This window comes from Molothrus aeneus, chromosome 20, assembly GCF_037042795.1.
Source record: "Molothrus aeneus isolate 106 chromosome 20, BPBGC_Maene_1.0, whole genome shotgun sequence".
NCBI classification, from domain to species: Eukaryota; Metazoa; Chordata; class Aves; order Passeriformes; family Icteridae; genus Molothrus; species Molothrus aeneus.
In genome coordinates, this window is record NC_089665.1 from 8,132,741 (window position 1) to 8,144,473 (window position 11,733).

An 11,733-nucleotide genomic window follows, 5' to 3' on the forward strand; every position below is an offset into this window, starting at 1 on the left:
GTGGGCATGATCCCGACCAATCCTGGGCATGTTCAGGGATTACAGCTCCCAGATTTGGGTATGGATATTTCTCAGGGCTGCGTTTCCTTAAACTGTGGGCCGGATTGAGTGTGTGAGGCTCGGCCCATCTTGAGTTTTGGCACCAACCCCCCGAGGTTCTGGACCCGCGGGAGTTGTCCCCGCCCGGCCTCGAACCCGCGGCCCCGGGAAGCGCCGCGCTCACCGCCGGCCGCCAGGGGGCAGCAGCGCCGCGCTCGGCGCTCCCCGCCCGCTTCCGGCCCACGTGGGGGGGCGCGCACATGGCCGCGGTAAGCGGGAGCGGGAGCGGGAGTGGGGCCGGGATGGGCAGCACCTGGAAGCTGCAGGGGTGGGAGTGCTGCGGCGCTCCGGGGTCTCCTCGCCCTCTCCTGGGGTTCCCCCGCGCGGCTCCTGCTCGGTGCGGGGTGTTTCTCCCTCCCACGGGCCCTACGCGGGTCCCCCTGTAGAGGTTCCCTCTCCCCGGGCGGGGATCGCTGCCGGGATGCGGGGCTGTGCCCGCCGCCCGCTGGGGTTCCCCGCGCTGAGCCCGCTGTCCCGCAGAACATGTCGCCGGACGAGGAGGATGTGCAGCGGCTCTTGATCCAGTTCCGCGATGAGGCAGGGGAGTGCCTGGGCTCCCCCTTCGACGTCCCGGTCACCATCACCCCGGACAAGCTGCAGCTGGTCTGCAACGCCCTCCTACAGAAGGTGAGACCCCTCCCGAGCTCCCCGGCACCCCCAGCCCGACCCGGCGCCGCCCCTCGCTACCTCACCTGCCCTTCCTCCCGCAGGATGAGCCGGTGCCTCTGGCCTTCTTCGTCCACGATGCCGAGATCGTGGCGTCGCTGGAGAAGACTCTGGCAGGGCAGAGCGTGGAGACAGAGAAGGTCCTGGACATCATCTACCAGCCGCAGGCAGTGTTCAGGGTGCGGGCGGTGACACGCTGCACCAGCTCCCTGGAGGGACACACCGAGGCCGTCATCTCGGTGGCTTTCAGCCCCACGGGAAAGTACGAGGGTGTGGCTGCAGGCGGGGATCAGGACAAAGCAGCAGCTGCCATTGTCCTGTCTTGGGGACACTGTGCTGAGCTGTTCCCCCTCTCCCAGGTACCTGGCAAGTGGCTCTGGAGACACCACTGTCCGTTTCTGGGACCTGAGCACGGAAACGCCGCAGTTCACGGCCAAAGGTGGGTGCTGGGGAGTGCCAGGAGGGCGACCTGTGACCCCCTCCCTCATGGACCCCCTCTCTGCCTGGGGGACAAGCAGGGCAGAGCCTGCTGCTGTCTGAGCTGGGACTGCAGCCTGGGGAGGGAGTAGCTCTCTTTGGCAAAGTAAAGAAAGAAGGGCTGGCCAGGAGGAACAGAGAGTGGCTTCCTGCTGGGACACCAGGGACAGTCCCAGCTCTCCACTCAGCCCCACTCGTGCTCTCTCTGCCAGGTCACCGGCACTGGGTGCTCAGCATTGCTTGGTCACCTGATGGCAAGAAACTGGCCTCGGGCTGCAAGAACAGCCAGGTACCCGTGGGCTCCCTCAGCATGGGGCTGGGGGGGATTAGGGGTGTTTCTTGTTTCTTCAGGGGTGTCAGGGGTGTATCCCATTGTTTGGAGCAGGATTCCCACTCTCCAGAGGAGCTTTGTGTGTGGATGTGTCACGATATTGCGAGAAGCCTCTCTGTGCCAGGCAGTGCTCTGGCATTGTCACCTTGGGGAGCTCTTGCTGCTGAGTCCTGCTGTTTTGTGGCAGACGCTTTTCCCTCTGTCCAGGAAAGAGTCCAGGCTTTGGATGTGGTCCTTGGCAGGCAGCTCCATCACGAGGGAGGTGTCTGGAGTGAGGATGGGTCAGGGCTGCTGTTGGCGTGATCCAGCCGTGCAGCAGCAGCCTGGTCACAGTGTTCCCACACAGACACAGCCAAATTCCCTCTTGCACAAATGTGAAAGGAGTTCAGCCCTCGCTGTGGGGCAAAACTGGTGTGCTTGAAGTGCAGAAATGCCTGGGGAAGGAGGAGTGTGTGGTTAAATGGGAGCTGAGCTCCTGAGGGGCAGTCGCTCTCTCTGACCTTTGAATGGTCTGGGAGCAATGACAGCACTCACAGAGCTGCCAAAGTTGTGATGCCAATCCCAAGGAAATGTCCCGGGCCAGGGTGGTTCAGCCATGGTTTGGTGCTGTTCTGCCTTTAATTGAACCCAGAGAACTGCTTGTCCTCCTTTTCCCTATTTCTCCTAAGTTCTTAGTAGAAGATGACTAATGCCTTGGCTCTTAAGATGAACATTTATGTAGAGAGAGAATCAACAAGAGAAAACCAGCATGTGTCCCACCCACAGCATCCGATAATCAGCAGCGTTTAGCTGTGGCTTTCACTGTGCTCTGCAAACACTCGCTGAGTTTCTGGCACGGGGTGGCTCTTTGGGGACTGTATCCTTTTTGAGTTGAGTCAGATAACTTTGTAGCAGCAGTGCTGTAGGCAGACAGGAGGGCAATCAGGTCTCATTCTTTTGGGTGTCAGCTGATTGCTGCAGGGATTTGGAAAGGCATCCAGCCCCCTTCCCCTGCCGCTGCCTGCCAGTGCAAACACGATCCCAAGGACACCTCTGCTTTCTAAATGGAGCTCCAACGTCTCTGGGATTCACATGATGTCTGTGGCCTGACATGACCCTCGTGCTTCCTCTCTTGCACAGATCTTCCTCTGGGACCCAGCCACTGGCAGCCAGATCGGCCGGGTGCTCTCTGGCCACTCCAAATGGATCACATGTCTGTGCTGGGAACCGCTCCACAGGTGAGTGAAGGGGCCAGCTCAGCCCTTCCCCTCTGCTCCTGTGGAAAAGAGCAGTCTGACCTGAAGGGCATTGCTTCTGTTTGCCTTTCTCCTGTTACGGGAAAAAGCCCACGTAGAACAGCTCTCAAGGTGAGCTGGGAGCCAGGAGTCCCAGCTGCTGCTCACAGTCCCTGGGAGTTGCTGGGGAATCACTGCCAGGCTGTGTCTCTTTTCCCCTGGGAATAAAGACACACCTGCCTGTGGGAAATGCTGCTTTTGTGGTGCTGGACAAACACTGATGTGCTGAGGTGGGAGCAGGGAAGCCTGGTGGTGTCCAAGGGCAGAGCACTCCTTTCTGCTCTCCTGATCCTGCTGGCCTCTGTCATCCTGTGTGTTTATCATCAGGGATGATTAACTGTACAATCCCCTTATCCCTTCGATCAGCTAAAGCTCCCTCTGGGAGAGGTGGGTGGAAGGGGACAGTTGTAGCCATTAATCCAAGATGTTACAGAAATAAATTTAAAAAAGAAAGAAAAAGGGCCCCTTCAGAGCAGAGCCTTGCAAATTGAATTTGCCAGTAGGAAGCTCCAGCTATTTGCAGACAATTAACTGGATTAGCAAAAAAATGATTGTAAGGAAGATGAGGAAACGGGGAGGAGAGACATGACCCTGCCAGGGCTGCAGTTCTCCTTCTCCAGCCAGTTCCAGTGCAGTGGGAGGGGCCGTGCTGTTCCTCACTGCTGAGGAACACTAAAGATGTGCAAAGGACAGAGGGCTGTGGCTGCCCTGTCCTTGCTGGGTTGTGGCCAGCTGCTTCCAGATGTGTTCAATTTGCCCCCTGAGCCACAACGGATGTGGATGGACAGAGTTCCTTTCAGCCCTGTCAACACAACAGCACTCTGTCCACAAGCTGGAGATGAAGCATGGCAGAGGCAGGGGAACATCCAACACATTCCCAGTGCCATGGGTCTGTGCTCCCTGTGTGAGGCTGATCCCCTGCCCAGGGCTCTCTCCAGCCTGTGCCCAGGGAAGGTGCCACTTTGTGGTAACCTCACTAGCCAGTGGGTTAAAGTTGTGCAAGCAAAGTCACTGCCAAGGCCTCAGCTGCCAGGTTTACCCTGGATTGATTTCTCCAATGTGCAGCCCAGGAGTTGGTTTGGAGGAGGCATTTATCTGCCTCTCCCCTGCCTTGTGAGACCTTGTTCCCTGTAGGTCAGTGCTGTGCCCCTGACTGGCCTCTCTCTGATCTTAAGGCAAAAGAAAGTTGTATTTTGTTGTCTGCTGGACCCTTGAATCCTCTGGGGCTGGTGGGGAAGGAGCTCAGGGGAGCTGCACAAATGGATTTGATCTCTTTGCCCAGAAACCCAGAGTGCCGTTACCTGGCCAGTGCCTCCAAGGACGGCAGCATCCGCATCTGGGACACGCTGATGGGCAGGTGTGACAAAATCCTCACAAGCCACACGCAGTCGGTGACCTGTGTGAAGTGGGGGGGCGATGGCTTGCTCTACTCCTCCTCCCAGGACAGGACCATCAAAGTCTGGAGGAGCCAGGATGTAAGTGAGGGACTGTCCTTGGGCTGCTGGGCACACTGTGGGGTAGCTTTGTCTGCTCTTCCTGGCACAGCTTGTGCCCTGAAAAACAGAGCTGCTCTATCTTCCTGACCTGTCAGACCTGTTGCTCGGCACCATTTGCAAGGGGTATCTGTTGTGTGATGTTTTCATCCTTAAGAGCATTAAATGGGTCTAAAAGCTGGAAACATCCCTGCAGCAACCTGAGCTGATGGGTGTTGTGCAAGGGAAACTGATTCCTGAAGCTCAACAGCGTTGTGTCTTCCCTGCTTACTTAAGCTGCCTGCAGCTGGTTTGGAAAGTCTGGGGTGTGTCCCTGCAGGCTGGTGGCTGTGTTCTGTCCCTGTCTGAGGGTGGCTCTGTCCCCAGGGTGTCCTGTGCCGCACGCTGCAGGGCCACGCTCACTGGGTGAACACCATGGCCCTGAGCACCGACTACGTTCTCCGCACCGGCGCCTTCGAGCCGGCCGAGGCCACCATCAACCCCCAGGATGTCAAAGGCTCCTGTGAGTGCAGCACCCACCTTGGAGGCTGGGGGAGGACTGGTCATGCTGGAAGTCAAGATTTTTCTTGCCCATGCCAGGGTGGATCAGTCTGGGGGATGGGGAGGTCACTGGTAAATTGAGCAGTCACAAATGCTCCTGCTAAACCTGCAGAGCCAGGATTGGAATTGGCATGACAAGGTTATAAAATTTCTTTTCATCTTAAGATTGCCAATCTCTCTTTCACCCTCCTTTTCACTTTTTCAGTGTCAGAACTGAAAGACAGGGCACTGCAGAGGTACAACCAAGTCCGGGTAAGTCCCTTTTGTCCCTGCTGTCACTGGTGAAAGCAGTGGACACCCCAACACTGGTGTGCTTCCAAGCTCTCCACATCTGGCTTGTACAAAACTTGGGCTCTTCCATCTCTTTTTCAGGGCCAGGAGCCAGAAAGGCTTGTCTCGGGGTCAGATGATTTCACCCTGTTTCTTTGGAGACCAGCAGAAGACAAGAAGCCACTGGAGAGAATGACAGGCCACCAGGCATTGATTAACCAAGTCCTGTTCTCACCAGACACCCGGACCATCGCTAGTGCTTCCTTTGACAAGTCCATAAAGCTCTGGGATGGTAGGACAGGAAAGTGAGTTGGTTTGTTCTGTTAGAGGTGGTGCTGGTAAGGAGTCTGTGTGTAATGCTCAGGGCACACAGGGCTGGGCCCCAGATCATTGCCAGCAGCTCCCTGGTGTGTGTTCAGCATCTCTGTAGCTTCAACTCATACAAAGTCACTCTGCTGCCTCTGTGTTTTTCTGCCCTTGGGAAGTCTTGTCTGGCTTTTCTTGTGTCAGGGTGTCTGTGCTTGGCTCTGAGTGTGCAGCCCCACTGTGACTCAGCCACAGCACTGCCTGGCACCTGTTTGCACACCCTGTTGCTGCAGGGTCAGTTCTCTGGGGCGGGCGCAGCTGTGGTGGGATGGGATGTTCCACTCCAGTGATCTCCTGAAGATGTGTGTGTTGGGAACTGGAGACTGACCCAGTTTAAACAGTTCTTGTGCCAGAGAACAGCTTGTTCTGGATGATGCAAATTCTTGTAGTTACAAGAAGTGCTGTTGGTGTTTGGATGCTCCTGTAATCCAGCTTTTAACTTTCAGCTGCAGTACTGGTGAGCTCTTGGAGGCAGCAAACCAACCTTAATGCTCATGAGCTAGGCTTTCATGTCAGTGATTTTAAAGGTCCTTCTAAATCTTGGGCCGCTCAGCCAGAGAGGGAAGGACACACCTGTGCAGTGAGGCTGAAGTGTTGCCTGCTGGATAAGGGTCTCTTGTGTGAGGGGGTGAGATGAGGAGGCATCCTCCAGAAGGTTCTGAGTCCACTTGGGAAGCTTTTGGATGAACTCTGTCTAGCAATTGACTTCCTGGAGTAAGCTGGGCATCCTGTGACTGTGCTGGTGGAGAAGAAACATGAATGCAAGGGCAAGTTTGGAACAAAGCCTGCTGCTCTGACAGCCTGTCCTTGTCCCCAGGTACCTGACGTCGCTGCGGGGCCACGTCTCGGCCGTGTACCAGATCGCCTGGTCAGCCGACAGCCGCTTGCTGGTGAGCGGCAGCAGCGACAGCACCCTCAAGGTCTGGGATGCCAAGACAAAGAAGCTGGCCATCGATCTGCCTGGCCACGCCGATGAGGTGAGCTGCCTGCTGGGCTGAGGGGTTTGGGAGGCAGCAGTGACCCCTCCTCCCAGCACAGGTGACTGATTTCCACCACACCAGGTGTATGCAGCGGATTGGAGCCCGGACGGACAGAGGGTGGCGAGCGGAGGGAAGGACAAGTGTTTGCGGATGTGAGTAACCTGTTTGTCCACGAGGATGTTGCAGCTACTCCGTGTGTTCCTCGGAGCCACAGTGCCCTTGCAGAGCCCTGTGTGGTTAGGGCATGATCTCCTTGCAGAGAGCACTGTGTCAGATCCCAGCTGGGAGACCTGACCTCTCTCAGGGCAGGAGCTGTAGCTGGGAGATAACTAGAAAGCAGAGCCCCTCCAGCCGAGCAGTCAGGATGAAATTTGACTCAGATATTTTGACTCCTGGAGAGGGAAAGGAACAGTTGCACCAGCTGGTCAGGTCTTCCTTTCTGACCTTCTTCCCTCTCCCTGTTATGCAGACAAATTCCTGGGAGCTGGTTGCCATTTGACTGTGGCTGGTGACCCCAGTCCCTGTGGTGGTGGTGTTGCCTGCTGGGCAGAGCTGTGCCCCACCACAGGGACACAGCAGCTCTTTCCCTTTCCAGATGGCGTCGATAGGAGCGGTGACATGGAGCTGCTGGTCCTGCCCTCAGCACAGTCCTGGGACATCTCCACGGTGATGGATGAAGAGATTGACCCAGACATGGCTCCGTGTTCCCGTTGGCAACTCTCCCTCATGCACCCTTTCCTTATATTTATTTAAGGAAATTTTAATTTTAGTTCTTATTAAGAGCTGTGCATTGTAGGATGATTTCCTCTGAACATCACAGGAGGGATATCTCATCTGCCTCCATCTCAACTGGCTTTTTATTGGAATTTCAGCCTCACAGTAGCCATTGTCCTGAAAGGGGCAAGCAAAGGGTGGAGATTGATTGTGCCCTTTTTTGCTCTGTGAAGAATCCTGTGGAGAAGAGGGTTTTAGTGGGAACAGAGAGGGTTGTCCTTGTGTGGCCTTGAGAGAGAGAGAAAAATGGGAAAATTCAGCACATCATTCCATTGCAGAATTGTGCCTGGCTGCGTGTCTGGGACAAAGATCTGCTGAGAATGAGGACTTGGGGCTTCTCATTATTCCAGGGAGGTTTTGCCTTTCCACACAGCCCCATTTCCCTGTGGGCTGTGCTGAGCATTATCTGCCAGTGATCCTCTGCATCCACGGCAGATCACTCCTTGGCTAATCTGCTCAGGGTGCAACAGGCCTGGACTTCAAATGACTGCTGGAGCTGTGCTGAGTTTTCAGGTTTCAGCAGCTCTTGGGAATGGGAAAATGAGAGTGAACAGGGGAGAGAGTGCCCATTTCCCATCCACCACTGGCTCAGGGGGAAGGAAGGGCAGGGTGGGGAAGAATGGAGCAGGAATTCTGTGTGCCACTTGTCCCTTGCCCTGGATACGTGCTGACAGCAGGGCTGGGACAGACACAGAAAATAGCAATACTGCCATTGCACAGGGCTGGCTCCTTCTGGAATTTCTCAAATGCATTTACTTGCCCGGTGGGTGAGAGGGATTCACACTGTCAGCTGGCTATTTGTAAGTTTGCTTATGAGCCTTTTTATCAGTCAGTTCAGGCTTCCAGCCATCATGAGGTGAATAAACCTAGAACTAAGTGTTTATTTCCAGGATGCTTATGAAACAGAGAAAATCAAGATGTGATTAATAAAGAGCAGAAATTATACTGTCAGATTTAGTTGCAGTGGGTTAGCATGAAGATCAAAACATTCTCCATAGCCCTCATATGCAGTGATTACTACAACTCAGAACAGGAGTTTGGGTCTCAGATGCTTCCCAGCTGCTGAAGATGCATTTTAGGACTTTATCCCTGCTGGCAGGATTGCTTTGGAGAATTAAAATTGTGCAGTAATGGCCTTTTGCTTGTCTGCAAGTGTTCATGTGAGCCAAAGGCTGGAACAAAGGGTTAAATCTTTAATATGACTGAGAAGACAATCAGTAGTTCCTGTGAGTATCTCCTCCTGCCAGCCAAGCCAGCAGGGATCTATCTCTGGGATCTTTTGGGAAGAGCTCAGTATCCCATACCCGTTCTTCCATTAGGGTGCTTCTTCCAGCTGGTTCCTCCTTACAGTGAAGTCCAGGTTGCGTCCATCTGCACAAACAAAACCTTTTGTGATTCACTGAGGTAAATGTGGGACAGGGTGGTCTAAAACCAGCTGCTAAGTCTGCCCTTGGGGAGAAGAGGAGCAGGTCACTGGTAACAGCCAAGAAGCCTGCCTGGTTTCCAAGTTTTTTGGGTGCTTGTGCTAAAGGAAATGACCCCCCCTTGGAAGTTCAGCTCTGTCCCCAAGTCTGACTTGCTGCAAGCAGCAGCTCCTGGTTGCAAGTGGCTCTACCTGAGTGAAGAATCATTCTCTGCTTCCTTCCCTGGAGTTCTGCTCAGGGTCACTGTGCCCTGTCAAGCCATGGTGTGTTTTGTGTTGGAGGCAGGGATGTATCAGAGCCCAGGGACACGATCCTGCCTGTGGGAACTAGCCTTGGCTGTGTAGGTGTACCTAAAATATCAGTGTACCTTGCCCACTGATTTCCAAACCAAAGCAATCACTGTGCCCTTTTGACCGTGCTCTTGCCATCCCTTCAGACTCTGCTTCTGTGACACAAGGCCTGATTAGAACTCACCTTTCTAATGCTGGAGCAGAAAGGTTTTCCAAGGGGAAGTGATTCCTCTTGAAGAAAGAGAAGGCCTTGCAACTAAGTTTAAACCAAAATAAGCTCTTGGCCTTAATCTTCCTGTGATCTGATAGCAGGTAGATTTTTGAACCACGCTCTGTGATGGCTTTGCATGTAAACCAAATTGTATTTTCTTATCTAAGCATCTGCTGCTATTTTTACCATTCATACAGCACCAGCCTCCATGCATACTAAGAGCTGGCCCTGCTCCAGCTGTATTCCTTAGCAATTCCCTGCCACTCCTCCCTCCCAGTTTTATTTGAATGCGGCATTTCCCGGGCCTGGCTGCAGTCGGTGCCTGCTCAGGCTCTGGGGAAGGAAGAGCTGCTGCCCTTCCCTCCCGAGCTGGCTCTGCTTGGGAGGAGCTGCAGGAGCCTCCCTGCTCGGCCACGCTGGGGATGGGGGCTTTAATGAGCTAATCTGGGCAATTGCAGATGCAAATTGGGGTTGATGGCGTTATTAACGGGGGAGATGTTACTTTGTGTTAAAGGACAAACCTAGGAGGTAGGCTGGAGCTTTGTGATTGCGTTTCTGGGATCAGCAGCACCAACCTTACAGAAAACCTACTGAAATGCCTGAGCTTTTCCAGTGCTGTTTGATAGGAATTCTGGGATCTGCTTCCATGTTTCAGTCCAGTTTCTCCTGAGTTACTCATTAAGCATCCCACACAGGTTTTCTTATCACAAGGGCGTTATTTTCACTGGTAATACAAGAATAATTTTAAGCATAGCCAGAAACTGTCCTGCAGAGCCCTCTGACACTTTCTCCTTTAAAAGCTCAGCTGATGCCACCGTTAATTTTGTTACAAATCCCAATGGGAGGACAGTAGTGATAAGGACTGGGAATTGTGCCAGTCCTCTGAGGAAGGTTTACCTGTCTAATGAAATCCTGAGTGTGATGGAGGGAGGGAAGGAAGGATATGGTGAGAACACCTGGAGTGAAGTTGATAGCTCTGAGGTGAGCAGGATGCTGTCAGACTCCTACCTTTGGGAGCTGATTTAGATAAGTGAGGCCTTAAAATCCATGTGAAAACTCTTACTTGGGGCTGTGTCCTGCTTATCCATGCAAGTGGAGTGTGTGTTGTGTTCCCTGGGTCCTTGGAGCCACATGTTCCTGTCCTGTTCGACTCAGATGATCTCTTGAATATTTTCCCAGATCTGTAATTTAATTTCCATGTGCAAGTTTATAGCCTGGGGAGAGAGAGAGAGAGACAAGAAAAATCTTTCAATGAATAGGAAGAAAATGAACTTCATTCATTGTTCTGCATGAAAAGTAGGAAAAGCAGCCTTGTTCTGCTCTTTTTTTGGGTCAGCCCAGGCGTTATTCAGTTTCTACCTCAGGGCTGCATTTTGGTGGTGTGGTATGGCAGAGAAGGACTTGCTGTGAAGTCCATTAGTGCTTTTGAGGATGAAAGGTGCTAAGAAACCTCAGGGCAGTGATGTCTGTGTTCTGTGGAGCTGCTACCAGATGAAAGCATCCTTCTCTGCACTCAGACAAGCAACCTGGAAGTTGCTAATTCCTTCCTTGATGTGCTGCTCTTGTGCTCAGAAGTCCTGGCTCACAGCTGAGGGACTAATTTGAAGCAAGGTGGTGCAGCTGGGAAGGAGCCCCAGAGCCATCTCCAGTAGTGCTGTTCTGTTTTCTTCCCTCTGTGAATGGTTGCAGACCTGTGGGTTGCTGGTGGTCTCAGTGAGCTGCAGCTCCTGCAGAGTGGGATGTTGAAAGTGAACCAACCCAGGACAGAGTGCTCCGTGTTTTTGAAGGATCACTGGGGTGATCAGGCAGGTGCACTGGGTGTTTTAGTGCACGGTTGGAGCAGAGCAGCCCCTGGGTGCTGCGGGATACAGGCTGAATGCTGGATATCCGTGTGTGGGAGCAGCAGGAGCCCCACGGGGTTATCCTGCATCCTCTCCCAACATCTCCGGCAACGAGGCTCCTTTGGGAAAGGTGAATCCAGCCCGTTCTGCCTCGGAACTCTTCCAGCACCAGAAGCAAGTGAAGGTGCTGTTTGTTGCTGGAGTTACCGACACGCAGCCGCCAGTCAAGGACCCGGCTCGGAGGAGTGACCCGCATGCAAACGCCGCAGCCTCCAGCGAGCGCTGCCGGAGCCCTCGGGTGCCGCTCGCTGGGATCCCAGCGCAGGGTGTTTTGTTATTCCGGTCAAACCTCGCTGCCGCTCCTGGCTGTTTGTCCTCGCTGTGCCGAAACAAACCTGCTCCAGGGCTCCAGCCCCATTAGGAGGACAAAAGGACGTGAGGCAGCGCTGCTGCCGAAGGGAAACGTGTCGGGAAATGTGTCTCGGTTCGCAAGCGTGATGCAGATTGGGTGGCTTAGTCATGGCTGTTGTGACTTTTATCTGTTCAAACGGCATCTTCTGAATGAATTTGTTTTTCAGCTTCCCTAGAATGTAGCTTGTGACATTGATTTTGGGGTGAGGATACACGCTGACGCTGGGAGGATTAATACTGAAGTGAGAATTGGTGGATGGCAATAAACAACCAGTTCTGAGGGAAA

General features: G+C 53.8%; 1 protein-coding gene across 1 annotated transcript; it reads left to right on the forward strand.

Annotated features, from left to right (window-relative positions):
• Positions 1 to 280: 280 nt before the first annotated feature.
• On the forward strand, positions 281 to 11,733 carry NLE1 (notchless homolog 1). Its single transcript, XM_066563268.1, has 13 exons — positions 281 to 308; positions 580 to 726; positions 810 to 1,027; positions 1,125 to 1,204; positions 1,455 to 1,531; positions 2,693 to 2,790; positions 4,130 to 4,322; positions 4,707 to 4,842; positions 5,086 to 5,132; positions 5,253 to 5,455; positions 6,334 to 6,493; positions 6,578 to 6,648; positions 7,092 to 11,733. The coding sequence occupies exons 1-13, from the start codon at positions 300 to 302 to the stop codon at positions 7,102 to 7,104; spliced, it is 1,452 nt and encodes a 483-aa protein (XP_066419365.1). The 5' UTR covers positions 281 to 299; the 3' UTR covers positions 7,105 to 11,733.